This window comes from Ochlerotatus camptorhynchus, unplaced genomic scaffold (genome assembly GCF_037179485.1).
Source record: "Ochlerotatus camptorhynchus isolate MF236.1 unplaced genomic scaffold, CSIRO-AGI_Acam_v1.1 ptg000062l, whole genome shotgun sequence".
NCBI classification, from domain to species: domain Eukaryota; kingdom Metazoa; phylum Arthropoda; class Insecta; order Diptera; family Culicidae; genus Ochlerotatus; species Ochlerotatus camptorhynchus.
The window spans coordinates 2,864,009-2,891,542 of record NW_027040552.1 but is presented as its reverse complement, the minus strand read 5'-3'; the positions used below and the strand labels follow the sequence as shown (position 1 = coordinate 2,891,542).

The 27,534-nt window shown below is 41.1% G+C and overlaps 1 protein-coding gene across 17 annotated transcripts in view; it reads right to left on the bottom strand.

Moving 5' to 3' along the window:
- Positions 1-27,534, bottom strand: part of Syp (Syncrip) — a 121,236-nt gene that overhangs the window by 36,724 nt on the left and 56,978 nt on the right. For 10 of the 17 annotated variants that reach the window (XM_065239838.1, XM_065239837.1, XM_065239836.1 and 7 more), the window contains exons 2-6: positions 21,197-21,318; positions 13,123-13,316; positions 12,903-13,030; positions 12,587-12,828; positions 3,391-3,526 (exon numbers count right to left, since the gene is read on the bottom strand). In XM_065239838.1, the coding sequence (XP_065095910.1) occupies positions 3,391-3,526; positions 12,587-12,828; positions 12,903-13,030; positions 13,123-13,316; positions 21,197-21,316 (820 nt within the window). In that variant the 5' untranslated portion in view covers positions 21,317-21,318. Of the gene's footprint in view, positions 1-1,130; positions 1,267-3,390; positions 3,527-12,586; positions 12,829-12,902; positions 13,031-13,122; positions 13,317-21,196; positions 21,319-27,534 lie in introns of all 17 variants that reach the window. The other 7 variants (XM_065239833.1, XM_065239835.1, XM_065239846.1 and 4 more) reach the window with 1 other exon arrangement.

The window sequence follows — 27,534 nt, the reverse complement described above, 5'->3', positions numbered from 1 at the left end:
CGGGTCAAAATTTTCCTGCTTTTTTTTTTGTTTTTTCGTTTCGGGTCAAAATCATCCAATCCGATACATGTGTGAATGTAGAGAGAGAGAGAGAAAGGTCTAAATTTGGACAGCTTGTCGAATTATCGGAAAATTTGGGCGCTCACCGATTTCTGTCTAGACCAATGGTTTTCAAAAAATAAATGTAGGGAAACCGAATTAGACCAATCCTTGATCATTTTTTTACAGTTGTTTTTGAAGGTTTTCACATTCTGATGAAGGAAGGGAACAAAAGTGCAAATTTGGCAATGATTTTGGAACTTCAAGTTTGTGTTATGGGGGGGATTTTTGAAAAATTGTTGAGCTACAGAACTGTTGCCGGTTGTTGAATTTCGTTTTCCAATCGCTGAGCCGTAGTGTTTTTTTTTGATTTTGTTAGATTCCCGCTGCCGTTGCTGCCATCGCGAAAGTGTCTCCGAAACGTGCCACATTCTAGTACTACAATGAAAACAATCCAAAAACGTGGCTGTAGAGTGGTTTCGTTTCGGAGGCACCTTCCGTACAGCGCATAATTTTGAGAGGTAAATTTTGAGAACAAAAAAAACAAACCAATGCTTAACAAACCAATCGATATATAATCCAATACGAAATGAAAACAAAACCAAAAAATAAATGGAAAATCCAATCGCATATATTGCTTACGGTAAACAAAACAGAAAAACAAAACTGTGATCTGTGAGAAAAGCCAATCGAATGCGTCAATTCCAATCGCTATAGTACGAGACAATACCAAATCACACTTGTCCACGGGTTGTCGGTTTTCTATTGTTGTTGTTTTTTGATGTTTCGGTTGTGGATCAAACTATTCTACTACTGCAATTTTTGTTTTCTTGGTTTTCGGAAACTGCCAATCATCATCATTCTACGTAGGTTTCGTGTTTATAGTTCTTTTTTTTTTAGGTTGTGGTCGTCGTCAAATTTAGATGCGTGTACACTAATTTGGACAAACTGCGTAGATACTCAATCCAAAACAAAACAAAGAAGGTTACATTCTCAAATTTGGAAAATTTTACTTTCAACTTCTAGGGCTGTAGTAGTAGTAGTAGTAGTAGTGGTACTTGTTGTAGTTGTTTTGCAGGTTTTGGACTTACGTGCGTATTTAGCAAATTCCTCTAACAACTCATCGCGATCTCTATTCTTAGGTATATTTCCGACAAAGAGCCGGTGATTGTTAAATGATATCGTTACACCAATCTTTTTGCCTTTCCGAATTTCATAATCATTCAGCTGGAATTGGAACGAGAGAGAGTTCAACAAACAAGGGAAGAGAGAGAGATTTGGGTTCAATGCATACTCATTATTTTGATGGTGTTTTTTTATTGATTGATAAATGATGTTTGAAGTTTATGCAAAAATTAAAAAAGATGGGAAATGTCAAAATAAAACGAGAATATTGATTGATTGTGAGGAAACAATGGGGGCGCAATTTGCTGAACAAACGAAAAGATATGTGGAATGGAGGGACTTAAAATTGAATGACGTTTGGATGAATATTGTTTTGATTTTGGATGAATGAAAGCGGTTTTTTTTTTGGTTTTTTGCTCTTGTGTTGCACTTTTTCGTTGATTTTGTTGTTTACGATTTTTGTAAAATCTTTTCTTTTTCTTTTGGGATAGATAATGACTGGAGATTATTGGTGATGAATTTTGTGTTTGTTTACGTTATTGCTATCGGGCGCGTATGTGTGCATGTGGTTGCAGTTAGAAACAGGTTTTTGTTTTGTTTTCGTTCAAGTATGTTAGCACACTTTTTAAACTTTTCCATGATGTCAACTTAACCAACGGTTAACACAGACATAAACAAGGTTGAGGGGGGTTAGGTGCTACAGAATCAAGTTCGGGTTCTGCTCGAAGATGACCATGGTGAGTTTTATGAGGTGAAATTTGGTTGCGTTCTGATTAGCATACAGTGTATCGTGGTAAAATTTTGGATGATTCATGAATTTGGAAGCCAATGAGGTTAGAACATAAACTACACGAAATCATAAGTTGCTGTAAACTTAAATCTTATCAATTGTGAACTGATGGTAATTTCTTTTATATAAAAATTAATAAAATGCTTAGACCCTATTTAGCGTGTTAAGTTGGACATAGCGCAGTGCTGCGCGTGGATAGGAAAAACTCCCAATTAAATGCACTCAGCATAAAAATCGTTCGCCTGAATTCGAAACTTAAATCGGTCAATAACCGCGAACAAGGAGTGCAGAAAATTAAAAATATACAAAGTAGTAACATAGAGTTAAAGCAAAGCAGCATCTGGCATTCGACCACGGACGGGAGATACGTGCAATTACACCGAATCAATCTGCACTCCAGCTTTAGGTTGCTGCAATTGCACGCACTTCCAAAATAAATATCCCGAAAAGTAAGATAATCCTCTCTGCCGCTGCTGCTGCTGCTTTTTAGCGTCTTTAGAAGGACAGGTGTTGAGCGCGATCGACCAAGAAGTGATTAAAATGTAGCTCAGCCTGTTGTAATGGATGCAACAAAGAATAAGCCTCTCTATGCTCAAGCGAATGAGAAAACGGTTCGGAACGGAATCGAAAATTGCTACTAAATCTGCCTCCGGATGGTCCTGAGATGGGAGATGGGTACTTGCAGCGTTGATTAAATGCACAAAAAGAGCAAAGGGGGCGGCACAAAGAGTGATGAAAGAACCGATACACTTGACGTCAGTGGGAAACTGAAATTGCGGATCCGATGCGAACCACCAACTGCTGTCAAAGTGACAGCTAGGCAAAGTAGGCTGCGCGATGTAAAAGTAAAATGGATGCGATGAGCTTACACAAGTCGTGCATGGAGAAGAAAAATGGGTTTGTGTGAGTGTGAGTGTTTGTGTTTTTGTGTGTAAAGATGTTACATTGGGAGACATTACTGCATTCAACCGACTTCGTTAATGGAGGGAGTTCAACATTTGTATCGAGCAGCAGGGCACGCAAAAAGATTTGATGTGACGTGTGGCGATGGCAACAATGATGACGACGACGACGACGACGACGACGAAGACGCGATTGGTTGTTGTGTTTGAAGGCCGACTATTGTTCTTTCGATTGGTTCGTTGTTCTCAAGGTTTACTTACGCTCGCTCGCTACTGGACGGTCACACTATGCGCACTCGCAAATCGATTCGTGCTCAGTGAAAACAAATCCATGAATGTAAACAGTAACTTAAACGCTTAAACTTAACCAAAAAACTAGGTACAGTTGTAACTCAAAAGCGTAAACCGAAAAGATCAAAACAATGCTTTTTGTTTTCTTTAGTTTTCATTTTTTTGGGTTTAGCTTCGGTACGAACTCTGTATGGGAAACATTTTTTTTTTTTTTGAGGATAGCAAATTTTGTACGGTTTTTACCTGTTAGTTTACCAAATTCGTCTAATATCTCCTCTTTGCCTTTTGATTTAGGTATGTTGCCTACAAAGAGGCGCAGATTCGGTACGCTTACGTTAATTTTCAAACATTTGCCGGACTTTATTTCATAGTTATCGAGCTGTGGGGAAGAAAATGGTACACAATGGTGAAGAGAGAAAAACATAAGATAAACAGAAGAAATGAACGAATGAATGAATGAATGAACGTAAAGAGGTAATGGAAAGAATGAATCTTGATTAGTCGTTTTCGCATATCGAAGGCCAATTTGAAACAATTTGGGGATATATCTGTTCGAGGGGAAGGAGGAGGGGAAATTTTGAGCAAATGTTGAAATTTTGACAGATGAGGATGGTAAAAACGGAAGAGTTTGAAAGAAATAAAGAAAAATAAGTAACTAATCGAACTAAAGAAAGAAAGAAAAAACTAACAAAAAAGTAAATCAAATGATACTAACCGATATAGCTACTGAGTAAACTAAAAAACACTGAATAAATTGAAAATAATAGAAAATAAACATGCTCGTAAACAAAATAAAATCAGGCACGCAGAGAGAGGGAGGGAAGAATTGGCTCTTGTTTTGGGGAACTTGCGTTCGTACAAGGCGAAAACTTCTCTCGATTAGTGCCAATTGTATAATTTTAGTCTTCCATTTGATCGTATAATTGTTATTCCCAATCGATACGTAGGTACCCATCAGCTTCAGGAAATGAAAAAAATTAAGATAGAATAGACCCAATTCCGATGCGAAGAGTTTTGCATAGCTTATTTTTCACTTTGCAAAGAGGAGAGCTATAAGAGTTGGTGTTTTGGAAACGGTCGAATCGTGGGGAAATGGGGTTCACAGAACAAGTCGATTTGAACATATGTGCAACTCAATTTTGCGTTGAAAATCTGAAGGCGAATTTCAGGTGAATCGAACCACCAATGATCTTATTTTTAGATTCTCATGTGATTTGCGGTGTCGCATAATTGGTCTGATTCAATTAAAATACAATTCCACTACCACAGGGGTATCCATAACAAAGAAGTAATTTAAGACCAGAAGGTCCCGAAGAAACGTGTTTAACTTTTTAGCTCAGCTCTGGTACTCTCTTTGGTCCCAAGCTAATCGATGCACACCTCGAAACATAGGAAAATCCACGAGCCCCTCATTTTATCTGTCAAAATTTCATAGCGAATCAAAACAAGCATAGTGTAGTACTAGAATTTTGACTGGAATGGGGTAGGTTAATCGATTTGCTTGGAACCAATAGGCTTGTCTAGTAGTGAGTCAATTTAAAATCGTTAGTTTCGTATTGATTGTTGGTAATGCAATCATCTCTTCCAAACTCGATATTGAAGGGCCCATCGGGTTGAGGAGGATATTGAATTATGGAGGTAAATTTTGGAAATTGACATGAGAAGAGGTCGAAGTAGTTTGATTTCCAAAGAGTAAGGGAGAGCGAGTAAGAAAGAGTTGACAGTAACCGATGGAATGGCCTATGTGCAGTTGTTTCTCTGTTGTTTTGCTATGTGGTTGCGTCGCCGCAAATTTAAGTTAAATCACATATTACATACTGACACGTAGCTCAACATTTGACATCCACTGCAATGGGACGGAACTCGACAATTGGGTAGCTATTTTGAGCCAATTCACTGTCAAATTCAAGCCAGTTGCTGATTTGTCGATTTGACAACAGCGATCGTAGAAGAAAGAGGACGGAGGGCGATGTCAATTGACTTCCCGATGCAAGATCTCAATAATACAATCTAGCTAGTGTAGCCGTGTAAAATCCATTTGTTTATTATTTTCAACCACGAAATCAGCTGTCAAAGTGTTCGACTTGACAGCGGTTTGTTTTTTTTTTTATTTTCAACCAGTGAAACGCATGTATTAGTGAAACTTCTCACTAATACCAACAATCAATACGAAACTAACGATTTTAAATTGGCTCACTACTTGACTAGCCTATTGATCCCAAGCAAACGATTAACGTACCCCATTCTAGTTGAAATTGTAGTACTACACTATGTTTGCTTTGATTCGCTATTAAAGTTTGACTGATAAAATGAGGGGTTTATGGATTTTCGTATGTTTCGAGGGGTGCATCGATTAGCTTGGGACCGAAGAGAATACCAGGGCTGAGCAAACATTTTGAGCTCGTTTCTTCGGGACCTTCTGGTCTTAGAGTTACCTCTATGCCTTTACCATAGAGGTAACTCTAAGACCACTGGGTCCCGAAGAAAATCATTATTATTTTTGGCTCACTCAGTACTAGAACAACGGTCCCAAGCAGTCCCAAGCTATTTCACTCACCCCTGCATGTTCTGCATGAATCCACACACCCCTGATGTTATCTGTCAAACTTTCATAGCGAATCAAAACAAACATAGTGTAGTAATAGAATTTCAACTAGAATAGGGTACGTTAATCGTTTGCTTGGGACCAATAGGCTACTAAAGTGGTGAGCCAATTTAAAATCGTTAGTTTCGTATTGATTGTTGCCTTTACTGCGTACACCATATCAAAATGCGGATAGTTCAGTTCATTCGTAAGTTTTACACCTTTTACAGTCGGCAAAGTGTAATGTGAAGTAAACAGAAACAGTGGTGTTAATTTAAAAAAGAAAGTAATTTTTTACCAGTCTGCTACTCGATTGTGGTCTGTCTCCTCAAGATCCCGAGCGGAAGCCAAGAAGTAGAAAGAGCATCCGGATCTTATCCGCTGCGACAAAGGGACAGCTAAATGTATTGTCTAACTGTCAGATTTGTCCAAAAACGATCAGATCCGGGTCCATTGTTTGTGGCTCTGAATCCCACGGTCGGCGCACACTGAAATTAGCTTAGAAATATCGGAAGCGAAATCAAATTCGTTCAATTCGGAATTTGCTGAATACTTCTCAAAAATATTGTTAAATGCTTCGACTCGTCATCTCAAACGCCAATATGCTATTTGGTTCGCAAACACAAGCTTACATTATTATCAGGTTGGGTAACCTTTCCCCTAATAATGTGATTCGTAAAATAGCTTCTTTTGTTTGAAATCTGTTCTTCTTGTCTCACGGAAACGACAATGCAGAAACAAATCCCATCGAAGCGATAGGGTCCACTGTCAAAACACAAGAAAATAGATTCCCTATTGTGAATACGCTCAGGTTTTAAAACGTACGTACGCTGTACGTAAACTTCAATTCGAGCGATCAGGAGCTGAGTCGCGTTTGAGAGAAATATTGATCTTTTTCTGGTGAGCTCTCGAAGCTGAATCTCTTCTTCTTCTAGTGCCAATTACCGACGGACATCGATTGCCATCCATTGAAGACAATCGAATGTGCAGGGAGGCAGCTTAGCTTCCACACCTGCGTAGGATATCGCACCCATTCAAATACACATGGGCCGGAACCAACGGCTTTACTTCCCTTCCCGTGGAAGACGTGACCAGAGATTTTTATGCCTCAGAAAAATCAATCCCACCGACCTCGGCTCTGATTGAAGCCAGACCTATTGGGGTGAGAAAGCGTCACGCTAGCCACTACACCACCGGCGCCGGCTGAATCGTTGTTTGTGAATGCAGTTACGGCGCTGCTGGTTGATTGAAAATGATTCAAACATGTACGAGGAGCGCTAGAATGAAGCGCCACCTGAAATTGGATCGAATAAAGGCACTTGAGCGTTTGAGCAACAAGTCAGAAGGGCCTAACTGGAAATGTAAACAATGACTAGTACTCCAGTTTTGCACGAATGTCAACACACCCAAGAAAACCAACAGCACCATCTGATGAGCAGAATTTGCTCTACCAAGTCGGGTAGTTAGTTTCCGTGTACATACATACACTGTATGTTGAGGGAAGCTGTGAGTCATCAAAAATAGACGTATTTGTTATTGTTTACGATTTGAGTTAGGCCATTCTGACTTGTTGTTACTGACAAGAAAGCTTTCGCCATCAATCTCGTCTCTAATTTGCGCTCGGACAGTCTTATTTCACCTCACATGATCGATGATGTCCCAAAGACCGTAGAATTCAAGAGATCCAACATTCTATACCGAGAAAGAACACGGTCTGTGAACGATGATCACCAAAACAAAGCATCGGACCACGCAACCTTCAAATCACCCGATAATTTGACATTCTGAGAATTGCTCAAAATTAGTTCGATCCCAATCGAAGCCAACAACATTGCTTGGTTGCTTGTTGGCTGCAGGCGAAAATTTGACCTGCTGCTGCTGCTGTTGCCGAAATGCATCATTAGCAAACGCCCAAACTGCACCAGCAGCTATTAAAGGAAGAAAATTCGCCACAAAGCGAAACGGTGGAAAGTAGGTAGGTAGCAATTTATGTCCCTACCGGTTCGGACCTCCACTCCACTGACTACTACAAGAACAACACGACGACGGTGGCAGCTGCCACCCATTTCTTTCGGTTGTTTGTTTGTTTGCTCGTTCGCTCAAAGCTGCCACACCAACCGGAAGCCAGCTGACTTGCCACAGTTCATTAATTTTGACCCCAACTCCCACCAGCACCACCCTCATTCGCTCAGTTCGCGGTGGTGCTTGGTGCTCGAAGAAAAGGGTGAAAGTCCTTGGCTTTTCCTCTCCCGGAAGAAAGTTCAACCTGCTGTCGGCAGATGCTTCCGAGGAATACGTTAGGTCGTCAATCTATAATAGGATCCGCGGAGGAGATTATCTGCCATTGATGAGCAGCAAGCCTCAAGTCGTAATTGGAAAAGTTTGCATATTTCCTAGCAAATTGAGTTGCACATAGGTATTGGTAGGTGTAGGTATTTTTGCGAGTGACAGAGAGAGAGAGAGAGAGAGAGACAGCCAGAAAAAGGTCAAAGGCGTTGAACTGTTCAGGCACGACCTGATACCGTTAGGCTGCGCAGAAGGAGGACGAAGCTAGCGAACCGTAGCGATGAGGGCACGCGCGATCGTTCCAAACTGCAAAATGCAGTTATTCTTTTTTTTTTTGGTGCAAGAATGACGGAGCGTGTGTATAGGGATCCTCCTATGTTGCATCCTGTTTCGATGGGTGTTAAGTTGATGAGCTGCTGCATTTCCAAGAAGAGAAATTCGCACCGTGTGCTTGCCGGGTTCAGGTAGGTAGAATAATATAGAACAGCAGAAGGAAAAAAGGTCGCGTCACGTGCCCCCCGTCTAACGGGACTTTTGGCGTGTGCCCTATGTTGCCGCGTTGTCCCGTTCCACGTTGACGAGCGAGTAAAAAAAAAAAAAAAAGGACGTGTGTCTGCAGAGTGTGTACCATCATCGAAGAAGGTTGCTCATTCCGATGTACGATGATACTGATAGGGGGAAATGCAATTTGTGAGAGGGATAAAGGTGAAGAATGCAATTTGTTGCTTTGTCTACAAACTACTCCATTGTTGTTGTTTGTTGTTTTTGTTGCAAACGAACCGTGAAGTGACGGAATAACGGGGTTAATCACAGGTGACCTGATCGCTGTTTTTTGGATCTAAGGATTATTCAGTCCATGTTTTGGAGCATACACAGGACCAATCGGCTGATGCATTCAAATAGTTTAACTTAGAGGAAGGGAAAGTCACTAACTAAGAGAGAAGCATGCTTGAGAGTTTGAAGAATTGACAACAGTTCAGAATGGGAAAATCCCCGGAACCCTAATTTCTATAACTACAGTACAAATAAATCTTGGGATGTGATGAAACTGGATCAATTTGATTGAACTGTTCGGATTTGGACTAAGGATGACTAGAATTTACCCTAAATTTGGGAAATAGCATTGCCGAGTGTGTTTGTTTTGATTTTGATACAGTACAGGTACAGTAATAAATTTCACAGATTTTGAAAGTTCTGGCTCACCTAAAATTTTGAACTTTGGGTTTGAGAATATTCAGCAATGATTACTCCAGTAGACACCCATTTCCTATCTACGGATAGTACTTCATTAAAATCTGGCAACACTGAGTGCATTTGTAAATTTTTCAAATTCGTTCAAAAGCGTCTAAAGTTTTGCTTAATTTAAGCTGCCGCCACGATTTCTTTTTTAGCAAGCTGCAGCAGTAAATGCAAAATAATGTTGCTGCAATATGAAATGAAAGAAGACAGTGGTTTTTTTCAGGTATAAAAATAGACATTTTCAAGAGATTTTGGATTTGCAGGACAACAACAAAATCTGCTGTTCTTGCGAGCAAACTTTCCGGCATTGCGATCGATAAATCTGCTGTTTAAACAAAGAGGAGCTGTCTGTCAGTAGCTACAGTGTCACCTATCGTTTTTTTTCGCTGTGGAGGCTCAGCCGAATGAGCCAGTCTCACCTCCACCGATAATCGTCAAATTGAATGACGCCCATAGTACACTGCGATGTCTACCTGAAGAATTCTTAACACAAGATCGCTCATTCGGCAGCTTGTACCAGAGAAAAAAAAGGAGAGCAAACCCGCTAGGCACAGTCCTACACGTTTGTTTTTTTATTTGATTTTATAGAGATTTTTGGCCGTAGGCTAGTTCATCTCTTACAGTCCTACATGACCGTTAATCTATCTCACTCAAAGAAAGAGAGTAACTTCTCTCAGATGAAAGATTTTTTTTAAACGTAAGTTACTCAGCGCTGAGTAACTTACGTACTTAGACATTCCCAACGAACAATTTGGGTTGATTAACAGCTGAATAAGCCATTTTTTAGCTGAAGAGGCTTATTTTTGCCTGAATAAGCTCTTATTTAACATTCAATGTTTGTTGGGTTTCTCTTTCATCTGCGTAGAAGTCACTATCTCTCTCTCTCTAAGTGAGATTGAACGGCCGTGTAAGTAGTCGTTGAAGGATTATTCTGCTCGCTGTTCGACCTGGGAGTATCAGGACACTCTAGAGCCAACCCCAGTCAACCGCCAGGATGAAGCGTAAGAAATCGACGATCCAAGTCATTGATTATGTTTTGAGTTAGGCCTTTCTGACTTGATTACCCTGTATTGTATTTACTATTAACAATCTCGTCCAAGCCGCCCACTCAACGAGTAAAGAAAAATATACAAACAAGTCAATGCTGGGTGTATGAAGAAGCATCAGGAAGTTAGACAATCAATTTATGTTCATTGGATCATATCGATCGTGTTTCCAGAGAGGCTATGGAAAATAGACCTGTGAGTCGGAAAAATTATCTCGAAGGATCACCGTTTCCATGTTGAGTTCCTGCAAGCGCTCACTCAGTTTCCAACGAAGAATTAAAGTATCATCACCGACAAACCGACGTGACAGCTCATACAAGCAACATTCAAATGCTTGCCCAAGACGCCATATTCAAAATACGTTAAACACTACCGCCATCTACTAATCCGATCGCGTTATATCATGAGCAAGGACACGAACTCACGTAGAATTTATATTGCCATGGTTTGCATCTCACCTCGTTTGACATATCTGATCGCCCGTTTGAAAGTTCGAATCGCTCGTTAGACAAATCGTTCGTCGGTGGTATCATCATCAATCCTCAACTATAAATTAATGCAATCATTATCTGACAGATGCCTCGAGCATACATCTTTTGTTTATTCTGCGGGCAAAGATCTGAATTCCCCGTCTCTATTAAGTCGCATCCATGATGGATTTAAAACAACTTATTTTTCTAAAATATTTCTTTTCCCCAAGCCGAATCCAAACAGTTCAATCACTTGTTTACGTAATGCCCTTTGATAATAGTATGGCCACTCGGCAAATGACAACGACTCAAATTTGAGTTTAGTTCACTCATAATCGCCAAAAGTTCAGGAACTCAGCGATGAGTAAATTTGCCTCGAGGTTTCCTGTGGAAATCCAGTATAGGAGTAGTACCAATAGACTGAGAGAGTCCAATCTTTACTTTTCTCATACTCGGGTATTTTTTCCTGGAAAAACCTGAAAAACTTGGAAAAACATGAAGTAAATTCACTCATCGCTGAGCTCCTACGCTTTATGTGATGTATGAGTTAACTTAACTGAAATTTGGGTCGTTCTTATTCACCGTGCAGTTGCTTCGAACGAACTGTCAAAATCCGTTACAATCGAAAAAAAAGTACTATTTACCCAAAATATTACCGTGCAAACAATACAATCGAGTTGTATATTTTGAAACTAACTGCTTTGGCAGCTTCATATCAGAAGACTTAATACCATTTCTTTTTGCATTGAGTGCTGCCAAAATGGTCGATTTCTACACGTCCAAACTTTTACTAAAGGGCACTATTTATTCTTTCCAGTTTCATCATATCAGTGCCAACATTTCAAAGGGGCGTAATTGCATTTGTAAACAATGGCGTTAGCCGTCGATTTCTCGCGAATAAAAGCTCACTCATGAAAAATAATGACACCAACAGGTAGAGGAATGTATCCTCTACCAGTTATCATTGTTATTTTGCAGGGGTGAACTTTTAGTTGCGAGAAATTGACGGCTAAAGTCATTGTTTACATAAGCAATTACGCCCATTTGAAATGTTGGCACTGATATATAGAATACAATTGATCCGGTATCCAGTAAATGGTAAAAAATGCTGTTTGACAGCAACAAAAACTAAACTAAAAATTAATAAAACTCAAAGAGAACCGAATTCCAAAGTCAGATTAGTTGTATGGATTTTGATTACTCTACCAAACGGTAAATAACCATTTCCTTTCCTAAAATTTCGCATCCTGCAATCATTTTTTTTTTGTATCAAACCACGAAACACCAATCACCTCTAATCAGAAGACTCTGTTACAAAGATTAAGTTCAACGCAATTCTACTGTTTTTTTTATGTTCTACACCACCCTTTCCCTAATGAAGCCCTTAGAAAACTACTTGCACAACACGGGGAGGAGGCCGGGGGCCTCGCTTTCCTCTGTTGATGTACGGAAGATTGCGTTTGCGTTAGGTCATTATTGTTGTTTAGAGGCAAAACCATATCCTTACATTCCCCTTTTATATTGAGATGAGAGACCAAAGATTAGGACTAATCTACGATTGTTCGACATTACTCTAAATACAGTGCGGATAGGCCGAAACGGATAGTGATAGATGAGATTTGTTTGTGGGAGTCTTCATTTTTTTTTGTGGGAAGTTAGGACAGTAGTTGGTTGATGGAATTTGGGACAGAGAACATAGGTTTGTTGTATATAACTGAACAAAGGTGAGAGGGGGTGGGAGAGTTGAGTTTAGGGGGGGGGGGGAGATTTCAAGCTTCAAGAAAACGCAAAGTTCTGTATACGAGCGGACTTACCTCCTGCACTGCATTGCAGGCAGAATCCCGTGAGGTGAAGGTGACGAACGCATAGCCCCGATTCGTGCCGGTCATCGGGTCCATCATCAGGCGGAGATCCCATATTTTGCCGCACTTTTCGAACAGCGGTATCAGCTCATCCTCGTACATGTCTTTGGGTATTTTGCCACAAAACACCTCGCACCCATTGCCCGGGGTGCCGCCCTCCCAGTTCGGAGGGGGACCGCCGTACTTTCGTTGTCCTGTTGGGCGAAAAGATGACGGGTAAAATGGATTAGTCTTCGGGTCGGAAACCTTGATGGAGTAGGATAGGTACCTGTCGTCACATCGAGTGTGTATCCTGTGCGTTCCAGAATGGCTTTGATCTTGTCCTCGTCTGGACCTTTCGCTTGTACTGTTATTGCAGGTGTGGGTAGTCCCTGTTGGCTGGCTCTGCTTTTCTGGCTATAATTTGCGAGGATGATAACAATAGCAGTAAAATAAAATTTAGGTAGGTACATTGTTTCAACGAACGGATAGGCGAGTGCAACACTTACCGGTACGTTTTCATCACCCCGCACAGGTAGGCCGATTTGTTGGACACATGCTCCAGGTTGGATTCTAGGAACTGGCTCAGTACGTTCAAGGCACCATCGACGGGGAACTCCTTCAGCGCGTCCAGGGCCCGCTCGTCCAGTTCGGTGTGAGCGAGCTTGCCGGTTTTGTAGATCTCATCGAGCTTGCCAGCGACCTGCAGGGAGGAAAGGAAAAGGGGATTGTTAGCGCGTTGCAAGCTTATTTTGAAATCCATCAAAATGAACCCAGATGGATAAGTTGACGTTGGCATCGATGTTGCTATAGCAGAATAAAAGATAAGATATAGAATACACCTTTCCGTCGAAGAACGCGTCACCCACTGAGTTCTACCCGCCGCTTTTTCTCGGTGGGGTTTCAACCAGTCGGTTTGATTTTTTTGGATGTGAGTAGCAGGCTTGGAAATGTTCATTACAGCTAAAATGCTACTTTTCGAAATTATGAAACTATGAGATAAAATAATAATATTTTTATATGTAATGCCTTGTTCAGACTGGAGAGTTATAACATGTTAAAACGGTTGTCAAATAATTACAACACAGAGACCACCATCAAGATAGCGCTATAACATGTTATAACTCTGTAGTCGGAACGTACTATAATAGTACGTTCAGACTACAGAGTTATAACATGTTATAGCGCTATCTTGATGATGGTCTCTGTGTTGCAATTATTTGACAACCGTTATAACATTTTATAAGTCTCCAGTCTGAACAAGGCATAAGATCACAGAACAGAAGGGGAAGTGCAAACAAATCGGTGAATCAAAAAGTGCTCGTTTTTCTGCTCAACGAGCGATGTAATGTGGTAGCGTTCCACATGGGCTTTCTATGTGCACTCACACTATCATAGCATGCTGCCTATCTTAACTGCAGGCCGAAGATGCCTTCTACCGCTAGGTGCGCTAGTGTTCGCAAATGACCAGTGGAGCCACTTTCTGATTCGAAGTTCCACTCCTGTGATAAGATGCAAGAGGAGGTGAAGTTTGAGTATTGCCTTGTCAGACTACAGAGTTATAACACGTTATAGCGCTATCTTGATGGTGGTTTCTGTGTTGCAGTTATTTGACAACCGTTATAACATGTTATAACTCTCCAGTCTGGACAGCGTTTATGAAACAATAACCTGTAAATTTTGCTTTCAGAGGGTCACAATTAGCTATTTTAGCTATAATAAGTAATCGTGATGAGTAAGTGCTCTTCGTTGTAGCTAATCGCTAATTGTGACACTCTGTGTCATACTCAAACTTCACTTCCCCTTCTTGCATTTTACATATAAAATATATTATTATACTGTCTAATAGTTTCATAATTTCGAAAAATAGCATTTTAGCTGTAATGAGCATTTCGCATGCATAAGGGCGTAGACGCGATGATCGATTTTCTCTTTTGTTAATAACTCGCTAGAATTAACGTTTATCGGTGCGTTTGCTGTCGTTTTCGATAGCCAATACAACCTGTTGCAACTCTGCATTGAACAAATTCTAGAAAATTGTTTCGTTGTTTTGTTTGCATTGCTGCAGCTAAATTAGCTGTGGCAATGCAAAGAGAAAATGGATGAAGAGAATCAATCATCGCGTATACGCCCTTATGCATGCTCACTGTCGATTGTTAAGCTTGGTGAGTAGTGTCAATTATAGATACTATAAATTCCATAGATAAGTGGAGGCACAAAAAATTGTTTTGGCAACCATGAAAAATAAATCGTCTTACTGGCATCCGTGAAAAAGTTCTTCGTTGTGCAGTTTTGTTTTGTTTCGTGCGTAAAAGTTCAAAATGAAGTGCAAAGCAAATCTTTGCAACAATGTATCGAGGAATGGTTGGCTTCATCTCTCCTTCTTCCGTTGTCCGCGAAATAAATCGGAATGTGGGGTGTGGAAAGCGTTTTGTGCTCCTAATATTACAATACTTCTCCCTCAAACAGCACCATGATGACGTCATGCTCATTTGGCTACACTAACTGACAGTTCGTTTGCCTACATTATACTTTTCCTCCGCTTATCTATGGAATCTATAGTATCTATAGTGTCAATAAGGTGATCCAAAAGACGTTTCTCAGTGGAACTGACAGCTAGAAATCTAGAGTATGTGAGTATTCTGGTGTTAATGGTGCTTGTTCGATGAACAACTTGCGAGTGTTATGTCTGTTTGTCTGTGCTAATTGATTATGTCATTGAGAATAATGTAACATGTTCGATGTGCAACTTGACTAGTAAAACCGTCCTATGTGGTTTTTTCTATATTGTAGCATTAAATTCAAAGCAAAATTGTGATTTTACCGTTTCTACTGAATTTTCAACGTTATTATTCACTGACTACGTAAAAAATAGTATGGCAAAATATATTATTAATAATTGTTAAATTAATAATCTGTCGAACACCTGGACCCTACCTACATCAACTCATGAACCGGGGACCATCGGCTTTACTTCCCTTCTGAAGGAAGACGTGATCAGAGATGTTATGCCTCAGAACATCCCGGCGGCGCCAACTGGGATTTAACCCAGGCCTGCTATGGTGAGAGGTAATTACGCTTACCACTACACCACCGGCGCCGCTAAATTTAAGTATAGTTTACTCATAAATTGCTAACAGTGCAGGAACTCACCGAAAGTTTTCCACAGAAATACATGAGGCAAATTTACTCATCGCTGAGTTCCTGCACTTTTTACGTTTATGGGTAAACTGAACTCAAATTTGAGTTGATCTCATTGGCCGTATCGTACCAAACACATAATTGACATGTTAACTCTAAAGTCATGGATTTATTTGGTGTTTTCTGCTTGATAGGCCAAAATGGGCAATTAGGCTGAAGTAGTGCTCTACCCTAGTAGTGCGTAGTATAGGTATTCGTGTTTGTTGAGGTACGTAATTTGTCATTTGGGCTGGTTGCAGGTAATGTCTAAAAAGCCAGGAACATCAATTTCCTTGGTTCCATATCTAAACTCTCAGCTACGCGAAGTTTCCAAGGGTTTGTACCTAATATGTCGTACAATTGTTATGTCCTCCTTTTTCAGTTGATGTGTGCCAGTAAATACATGTTCAGCCACTTTGGATTTGAAGTGGTAATGAATACCTTTTTCCGTATCCTTAGTAGCTCTTCTCACTTTTTCGAAATGCTCTTTAAATCTTGTGTCTAAGTTCTTTTGACAATACGATTATTGTCAATACAAACTGTCGTGTAGGGTTCACTAAAGAGATTTAAGGTTCGGATGTCAATGGAGTATTTTCATATAAGCTGGTTCAGTACTGCCAACTAGCTCAACCAGCACAACAAACTAGCACGAACTTAAGTGGCTTTTGAAATGTCATGCTGGTTGATGCCGACGCCCTGTCGAAAGGGTTTTAGACCGAGAAAAGAAAGGACAACTATGCGCGAAGGTGGCCACAGGTCGTCCGAGGTCAGCTCGGGTTCCGAGGGTTATCGCTGCTATTAAAAGGAAGATTCGGGTGAATCCAGTGCGTTAAACAAGGAAAATGGCAAAGGAACACGGGATCAGTGACTTTACTGCACGGAAGATCGTAAAGGAAGATTGCGGGGCGAAGTCGTGGGCACGAAAAAAAACTCACATGATTACCAACCGCATCTGGGAGCTTTGAGTCGAACAATCTTGAAATAGCTTAAGCAGAGCATGTTTACCGTCGATCACGTATCAAATTCCAGAACCGACCGGTATATTACTTCTCTTCCGGTAAAAAAAGTGGCCGACGAGCACAAGAACGTGTATCTGACCAAGCATCCTGCTAGCGTTATGGTGTTTGGATTGGTGGCTTCCGATGGCAAAAAAAATGGACCCGGTGTTCATTCCAGAAGGCGACAAGGTCAACACGGAGGTCTACATCGGGATTTTAAGTAAGTATGTTCTTCCGTGGATCAAAGAAAAGTACGGTCCGAAGCCAAATGTTGTATTTCAACAAGATGGGGCTCCGTGCCACACCTCGAACCTCACTCAGAAGTGGTTGCAGGAACATCTTACTGGATTACTCAATATGGCGCGTCATGAAGGCCAAGGCCTGTTCTAAACGCCACCCGAGTACAGCAAGCCTCAGACACACATTGACCCGTACCTGGAGATAAATGGATCCAGACTACATTATTAGAACCTGCCGTGCATTCCGGAAGCGTGTGGAGGCCGTAATTGCAGCAAGTGGAAACTCGATCGATGATTAACATAGTTTAAGATGATTAACATAGAAAAACTCGAAAACGAAATTTTTGAGATTTTTTTTTTTAATTTTGACATTGCTCAATGGTGCAAACATTATCACGCATACGGTACATGTAAATAATAATAAAAAAATGATGCAGATCGTAAAATATATTATTATTATTATTTAACTTTATTAATGAGGCTTTCAGCCTTGGGCTGGTTCGCCTCCATCGTAAAATATACTGTTTCCGACTAATGTTGATCGTTCCGTAGCAAATCCGGTATCAACTAGCGCACTTGCAATGATAGTTATCAATACGTTCCTCAACATGGACGCCCTCTTCTCCACTAGTTGGATTTATGACAAAAGTTCAAAGGATGAATCTATAGGAATCAAATTGTGAGGATAGTCCTAAGTATTTTTGAGAAAATTCGAAAGGAATGCTTAGGATAAGATTAAGGGAATTTTAGGAGAAAACATAGGTTTTTTTTATCGAGCATTCCTAGACTTCTGAGCAGAACTTCAAGACAATTCTAAGTAATTCTAAAACGAAAATTTCACACTTTTTTGAATTCTTAAGAAAATGTTAAGGAATAATAGAAAAAAAATATTGAATAAAATTATATTAATGCAATGAATTCCGAAAATTGTTTCAATATTGTTATGCATGCTCTAAAATGAGCTAGAGTTTTCTTTCATACAACGTGTTCAACGCATTATTTCTATAACGTCTAGCTAGACTATCAGCTCGAAAAGAAAATGATAACGAAACACGATTGGAACAATAGGCTGACAGTGTATTTTATCGTCGTTGCTTTTGCTCATCGCTTTCAATGAAAGTTATGTCGACTTCCGAGTTGAAACGAAACCTCATTATGGTTTTCAATCCATTTAACCGAAACGGTCACTCACTCTGTCAATTTGTTTAATATGCGTGATGTCCCATTTTCGTAACTTTTTTTTAATAAACATCTGGATGGATGATAAATTAAACGTATTACGTTGTAGTCTTCATGTGTTTTCACGTTAGAAATGCTTTAAATGTGTACTTTAATTTTCCGTCATAAACGTCATGAAACCTCAGTTGATGTGTTTCATGAAAGACAAAACTATCAAAGTCGAGCGCTCTTTCACTCGTCCACTGCACCGAAGCTTGAAAGACAGTCAAATGAAGCGACGGGAGAAAGAGAGACGAGCGATTGCAAATTTGTTTGTAGACGCCGACTGAGGTTCTAGAATGCTGCGAAGCTGCTCGACTTCAACTTCGTCGCATTGTTTTATCGTTGGAAACTGATATTGTGACACCCTGCTCGCAGGTTTAGGAGAGAATATATTCAATGAACTTCTACGTTTTCATAAATATATAGAAAGAAAGGGGCTTACAGATAAAGATATAGAGCGATAGACATTTTCAAAACTCATCAGGCTCAGTTGCTTTGCTTCACTAATTCATCTACAACTGATTAAGTTCGATGAGTCTCATCGTCGCCCACTGGTCACCCACCATAGCCGGTCGAACTCCGGACGAAGCTAGAACAGCACTACCGTTCATACTGGCGACAACGCTCTGATGAGACAACGAAACCCTACCCCAAGCTCCTCCCCTGATCCTATCCTTCGAAAATGTACCCTTCTAACCTCGAGTAAGCCGCGAGTAATCGGCCCAACTCCTACTAGACATAGAATTAAGTGAATTTTGTTACATACAGTGAACAATGAATTATCGGCTCCGTAAAGCTAACGCAATTGAGCCTTCCAAATAAACGAACTAGATAAAAAAAAAAAAAACTGATTAAGTTTCTCTCTAAGCATCATATAGTCGAAAGAAAAATGTTTATTTCTTGGATCTTATGATGCCACAAATAGTATCTAGGGGAAATGGATGTCATGTCGGCCTAAATGCCCCTAATTTGGGTCCATACATAAACTCAGAAATGGACTAAATCAAGAGCCACATGTGAAAAGGGCATACAAGCTTTTTGTAAACAAACCTTTGTAGGCCCTCTTCTCGCCAACCGAGGGTCGCCCACGCAAACTAACAACATCATCGGGAAGGGGAAACCTTCCCCTATCCGGCGATGTTGATGGTTTGCGTTGGTGTCATATGGGTCGCGAGAAAAGGGCATAAGAATGTTTGTTTACAAAAAGCTTGTATGCCCTTTTCACATGTTGTTCTTGAAATGTTCAATAGCGACCAAAAATATAAATTAGTACCGTCCCAATGACGTGTTCATCAAGATAAAATTGATGAATGGCAGATTTTTAGCGATGGGCCCATTCTCAGATCCATAGGCCAACATTAGAGCCATTTCCCCTATATCCTGGAAATCAATTTCATGTAAGTTCAAGTTTCAGTGTGTTCTAAAAAAAGACTACGAAAGTTTTTTTTTTTACAACAAACTGGAATTGTAGGATCAATTTTTGATCATTTTGATGTGTCGGGGCTTTTGAAGGACCGCTGGAACATACGTATCATCAAAAAGTGAACAACTTTCTGCTTGTCAACTTTTATAATTGCATTAGCATCTTATCAGTGCGAAACCGAACTTTTTGTCAGTGCGAACCTCACCCTGAGGTAGGTTTTAAAAACACACGATCAAACTGACGTTTGTCAGAAAACAAGCAGACCCGATCTTGATACTCGATCCAGGTTGGAATTGGATAATAAAAAAAATCGCTATATGTTTCATAATAATCAGTGCTTTGTCCCCATTGATATCTGAGTTCTAATTTACTCATATTCGTAAATAGCATATCGACCTAACTTTGAATCCTGTGGCTTCTGGTACAATAGGAATTATTTTCAAGTACTTTACTGCCGCTCTTCGCATGTCGGTCCCATAGCAGTTTTTGTCAAAACTGAGTTTTACAATGCAAATGGTAGCTGATCACTCATATTTTCTTAATACTGGATGAACTCAATAACTTTGTTCTGAAAAAGTTTGGAAAGACAGCCAAATTGGTTGTCTCATCACATAAGAAGCAATGGTACGAATGAAGCTAAAAATGCGATTTTCTCGGCTTGCTGATTTTTGCCATGGGACCGACATGCGAAGAAGGGCAGTTTAGTAATCATAGTTTTAGTTTGTAATGTAGGTCGTGTTTTGAAGCTTATCTGTACTTCATGCTTTCAATTCATATGATTGTTTACCTTAACTTTACTGTTTGGTGCGATAAAACCAGCAGCAGGATTAGAGTAGAAGTTAAAAATCAAAATTGATACCAACTGACACATATTGCAACTGATTTCATGCAAATCGAGATAACTTTCGGAAATTTGAAGATATTTTTGAGTTTAATCAACTCAACCATAATGGGTGACCGATACCATCAAATTTACTAAGCTAACAATACTTGATAGGGCTGGAATTAGGGAGTAAAAGCTTTTGTAAACAATGGCTTCTCTCGATGATTTCTCGAAACTCAAAGCACGCCCACGCCAACCAACGTAACCAACGGGAAGGGGAAGTCTTCCCCTACCCGATGGTGATGTTGATTTGAGTGGGCGAGCCTTGGATTTCTAGAAATCATCGAGAGACGCCATTGTTTACAAAAGCTGTTACGCCCTAATTCCAGCTCTATCTAGAATAATATCAGATCTGTGGTGATTTTTTTTACCGTTGATGAGACAGTTTTGCCGGTAAACAGTTTTCTAAAATGTGAAAAAAAAATCAACGCAAAATTGTCTGTTCTAATCGAAACGATATGAAAACAAAATCAAAAGAAACAGCTTCAAAATATTCCGCGAAATTGCGAAATAATTCGATATATCGCATAACCTTACACCTTACTGGAAATTAGATGAATAACCCTAGTAGTTGCAAACTAATTTATGCAACACTCATGATACTCAAAATTAGACCAATTGTATATCTGCCCAGCTTACCTTTTTGTCGAGCCCGTATTCTAGCAGTTTAGTGTAGTCTTCTGTCCGTTCGCCATCGCCAGCTCCTTCCAGTTTCTGATTTGCCATTTCCTCGACCAATTCTCCATTTCCTTCAGCCATTTCTGTAATAGAACGTAAAGAGAGAAACAAAAAGAACTTTAATTAACATTTGAAACAAGACAGTTTGCACGCAATGTAAACAAATCCGGAATCACCACCCGATCGCCCTTTCGCGGCGAGATACCGGTAATACATTTCAAACGCATTGTTACGCATATGGGCAGCAGCAGCCACAAAAAAAGAGAGGGAGATGTCACGCATCATTTTCGTGGGTCCGCGCCGTTTGTGCAAGGTCAGGATTCCCAACCAAAGCCATAATAGTCCCCGTTCTCATCACCGGTGGTGATGTGATGGTCATCAATGGTGGACACAACGAGAGCCCGTGGGATGCGTGCCGACGACTCTGCTGCTGGCATGAGAGCAGGGCAAAGAAGCAGCGAGCAAACTCTCCCCGCTCGCTCTCACGCATCATCGTCGTCGTCGTCGCCGTCACGTCGAGAGAGAGAGAGGGTGGTACACAAAGAGTCACTGTAGCCGTCGCTGTTTCATCCAACTAACCCTCATGCAGATCTATATAGATTATTACATAATAGCGATGAACAACACAAATTTATAGACACACCGTGGAAGGGGTAGGCCAATTCCCAATGCGTTGCCATCTAACGCTTCCGGTCAAAATAGAACTGGACTAATAAAAATAACTAATCATGCATGGGAACGGGACGCAGCAGTGCAAAGTGCGTGCGGTGCGTTGTGTTCGTTCGGGAACCGCAGACGGATGACGACACGATGATATGCGATTGTGTGTTGCGGCGGGTTCGGTTTTGTGCGAATCTAGCTCAAGGTCGCCGCGAGCGCGTTTGCAAACGCATACACGCATTTTGCGTGTCCGCCTGAAAACAGAGAAGAAAAAAATCGCACATTCACACACAGCTGCAGCAAATGTATACACTTTTAAAACATTAGCCGATGAGTGCGTATGGATTAGATGCGAAACCAACCGAACCAAAGTAGAAAAAAAAAAACGCTACACACCAATTTTTTTTCGCATCGTTTTCGCAAACAACGTGCGAAAATTTAAAAAGACAACGCGGGAATTGCGAGTATGCGTTTTTTTTGTGCGTAAACAGTACACAATGCGAAAGGGTTAGACGCCGCCACGGAGGAAAATGAGAGTTTTTGGCAAAAGCGTCAAACAAAGGAAGTGTGCGTTTCGCACTTTGCAGAAGCCAAAAAAAAAAAACTATGACCCGGCAAGCTGGGTATTGAATCACCGACTTTACGGGCGAAGGCAAGCGAGTGAGCGCGCGGCGGCGGTGGCGGCGGCAATCTGCAAGAAGACGAAGAAATGCAAAAGATACGCACAATCGGCCTGCTTGGTTGACTTGAGGGGGTTGCACGTTTCGCGTCTTCTTTTGTGCTTCGCGAAATAAATCGCGGAACCTGCTGCGACCCTCTCCCGCTCTCTCTCTCTCGTTCCCGCTCCCAAGTGCGTACACGAGGTGCGTTAACGCAGCGGCGCGACCTCGAAATTCGCGCAGAAAGTAGGTCAAACTGCGTGTATTGGTCGGTCGATTGAGGATTTGAGTAGGAAAGGCGCATAGACAAGCAAAAATGTGCGTTTTTTTGGCTTTATTTTCGGGGGGGAACCGGAGTGTGCGTGCGTTTGCTATTTTTTTGGCAGTCATTAGATTTCGCACGATGACGACGGGTTGGGCCCGTTGAAAGTGAAAACAGTCCCCACAGTCTTGGAAGTTTCGGTGGCCCGAGTGGGTCACCATCGGTGCGAGATGCGTTTGCGAAGCGCTGGCAAGTGGTTCAAGTTCAGCGTGAGAGCGACAGTTTTGAGTGTAACGGTCGATGCGTGTGTGTGTGTGACAAATTTGACCTACTTTCGGAGCTGGGTTATCTTTGCGAAAAGTGCGCTTGCTACAATGCGCGGGCAAAGAAAATCAAGACATTCGATGTGATAAGTTGTGCTGTATTTTGCTTTTGAAACTGGACTCCTGAAAAGTGCGGAATCGCTAATCTGCGACGAAGACACCGAAATGACTATCCACGGATGATCGCACTTATAATGTGCGCCATGTGCAATAAATGGTGGAGGATAAATCCGTTTGGCAAATTTAACATTTGCTTTTGGACCAGCTATGAACCTGACGCCGGCTCTGGTACGTGTTCTAATGTGAGTTCTTTGATGGTCGCCATTTTCGGACTGAGGAAATGGTCCCACTTCCGAACTTTGGAGTCGGGCTGAAGCAATTGGGCCTGAAAGAAGTTCAAAAGGACTATCCGGGTAGCCTTGCAGGATATCTGTACACAGGAAAGTGTGAAATTTTGCCGCTTTTGGACTGTTTTGCAACATTTGTGACGTCATCGGGACTTGTTAGGCATCGTTCGGCTTGACCAACATCATTGCAAAGCAACTGGTTAAGTGTGAATTTGCGAAAAATGTGATCCAAAGGGAAATGTGAATTTTTCTCCGGTGCCTCTGGACACATGGTAGCATGAAATGTGACAAAAAGCCGCATACAGTGAGATTACGGTGATATAATCGGACGTATCAGAGACTGCGAATCCAAGATTCGAAGATACGGTACGGGTTCGTTCGTCGTCATTCTGTGGTTGTGTCTGTGAATTTGTAATACACATGTTTCCAAATTCAAGAACTCCCCCCGCTGCGATGATGACGACGGCAGCGGTGGGTTTCATGTGGGGGTAGACCCCCGAAAATGAAGAAAACGACCCATCTCTTTCGGTGTATAGGTGCGTGTGCGAGGAAGAATTTCGCGCACCTATACTGGCGTGGAATTCGCAACTTTTGCAAATTTTCTTCCGCCAATTTCGGTACGATTTGTTCCCATGTTTCGTGGACCCATACACTCACACCGCCGGGCTCCGGTTCCATCCACTAAATTGGATATTTTTTGCCACCGAGCTCACGTTGCTGGACCTTCATCGGGAGGCTTGGTAAAGGTGCATGCCGTCGTGTTTCCTCCCATTATACCGTTGTTTCATGTTTCGCGAATCGACTCCCGCACAAACACAGCCGCAGTAGACCAACACAACCGTAGCCCGTACACAGCCCCAAATTGGCATCAATCACCACCACCCTGCCGCCTCCTCCAATACATTCGCAACACAGAAGGCAACCAGGAAAAAAAAATCGTGCGCGGGGTCAACGACCTGAAAAGTGTAATGACCTTCATTAACTCGTTTTTCGTACACAAAATCTGCGATTATCCTCCGAAATCGTCCTCCAGGACTCAATCTGAACCCACCTCATAAATTCCCTTGCCCCTTTCGGTACCATCCTACCGCAAAATTCTTACCAACGACGTACTCGCCGATGCACAATCGAGTTCTCCCGGTAGATCCTCTCGTCTCACGCAAGTTCTTCAATTCTTCACAGGTGCATCAAGTGGACGAATCCTGCTGCAGCCAAGCCGATCGCGAACCAGGATCAAATCCAGAATCTGACACACGTTTCCTAGGCTAACTAACCAACTCGAACCGCTCTGCCTACTACTATTCTCTACACTAGCAACTGGTGGACTCCATCGTCTGTGCGTCCCGTGAAGTCAAGAGGAGCGTGTTTGAGCTCTAGTTTGAGTGTGGAAACCTCTGCCTGCTGCCTGTTGCCTGTTGCCTACTGCTGCTGCTGCTGCTGATGAACAACGCGTTTGCCTATGCTGTACACACTTACCTACCGATTGTGGGGTGTGCTGTGCTGTGCTGCCCTCAATCTAGGCGTGGAATGGCGGCAGGGAGGAAAAACGGGATACGTCACGCCGTACCAACACTACACCTACCTAAAAGAACATTGCAATGTTCGTGAAAATTAATTACGGTTTGATTTACCTCAGCTAGTACCGCGTCATTGATTTCACTTGCTTTCTTTTAGGAATTGGCAAATTCGGTGGATGCAATAACGGTGGACCAGCTCGTGGAAAAGAACCTTGTGAACTTCATCCCAATCGGAAGCCCCGGGAAAGGTCAGTCACAGGTAAATTTCAAAATCACCAAAATGAAAACAAACATTCACCGAGTAGAACTTACTTAACAATCCTACTAGCTCAGAGTAGCAACATCTGACCAAAATTTTATTTTTTTTTGCCTTGAAGCAATGTAAAAAGTAGTTATCATTAATTTTGAGTTAAATTGAAACAAACACAAAACCAGAATTGGTCAAATTTGATCTAAAATAAATCGAAAACTAACAACTTTAAAAGGCTTGCAAATACCGATCCGGATGGATCCAGATGAGTTCTCCCCACAAATCTGCTCATAACAACTTGAAAATTAATTTGTATATATGATTTGATCTCGCAAGATTTGACAAGTTTTTAGCAACAAAAAAGTTCAAAAATGCATAAAAATGTACTTTTTATCTAAATTTTTGAAAAAAATTAAGCTCTAAATTTTCGCATTTTTTATAAAGTTTCCAAAGTTTGCAAACATCATTTGACGTTTTTCAACCCCTGCCACTTTGTGTACTTTAGCAACATAGAAAACATGAAAAAGCAGGTTTTTCGAATTGTTGCCAGATTTTTGCTCAAGTTACTCCTCCGTGCATCGTTGCGTTGCTGGATTTTGTTGTGGAGCTGTTTCCTTTGAGCAAGGATGAAAAAGGAATTATATAAACTTAGGCCTAATTGTTGCCGAATTTCTTTCAATTGAATTGATGCGGCTTAATGCCAATGTTTGACATTTTTACAGAGCTCTAACAGTCGAATGATGTAAGCGCATCGGTGTGGGGGTGACGTAACTTGAATTGGGAAACACTCCAAATACAAACAAAAGAGATGCCAAGTTAAATCGATTGTCATCGTTCCGTGTTTACGAGGAAATCTGGTTTCCGGAAGTACGAATGGGAAAAGGTCGAGTTTTTCGGGGGTTTTTTTTCTGACAATTCGTGCATTATGTTGTTAATGGAAAATTATGGGAAAATGCGTATTCAGTGTGAGGTCAAAAAGACGCTAACTTGAAAGTTCCCCATAATGAGTGATTGAAAGTGGCTTAACTCATTACAGTCAAATCTATATATCAAGATATAGATTTGACTGTAATGAGTTAAGCCACTTTCAATCACTCATTATGGGGAACTTTCAAGTTATCACATATCAAGATGTAACATTTTTTTCTATTTCTAGGTCAACAATTGAAATCGGTGGAACAATCATATGTAAATAATGGATTGATATGCAAATTTCTCGTGAATCAAAACACACACACACACACACACACACACACACACACACACACACATACACACACACACACACACACACACACATACACTCACATACATACACACACACACACACACACACACACACACACACACACACACACACACACACACACACACACACACACACACACACACACACCCACACCCACACACACACACACACACACACACACACACACACACACACACACACACACACACACACACACACACACACACACACACACACACACACACACACACACACACACACACACACACACACACACACACACACACACACACACACACACACACACACACACACACACACACACACACACACACACACACACACACACACACACACACACACACACACACACACACACACACACACACACACACACACACGCTAACCAACAATGTCATTCGATAAAGGTAGTTTGCTCTATCCGATGCTGGTGTTAGATTGCTTGGATGTGTTTTGATTCTCGAGAAATTTGCGTTTAAAGCCATTGTTTACGTTTGGTTGTTCCGCCTATTTCAATAATTGGTCTCGATTTGTCGATGATTATCTCGGTGCCTTCAAACGGTCTAGTAGGCTATTCTTGTTCTATATCTCTATCTTTCCATAATATGACCAACAATTGAAAAGGCCTAAACTCCTTTTTGTAAACAAACCTTGTAAGGCCATTTTCTCGCGAACCGAAACCTACATTCGTAAGCCTAAAACACAATGAGGTAGAGGAGAATTCCCTCTACCTGTTTATTTTGTTGGTTTGCGTTAAAAGACTTCGGTTCGCGAGAAAATGGGCTTACAAGGTTTGTTTACAAAAAGGAGTTGAGGCCTTTTCAATTGTTGGTAATGATATCTCGATGGTCCCTTCAATATCGAAATACTCTAAAAAAACTCCACACGTCTGATCGATGTGTTTGAACATTTGATATTTCATATGCACAATCACATTTATTTCAAGTGTATTTCCCAATGGTTCAATGTGTTCTACACGTTGATTTCTTGTGTTTCAAACTATGAAATGTT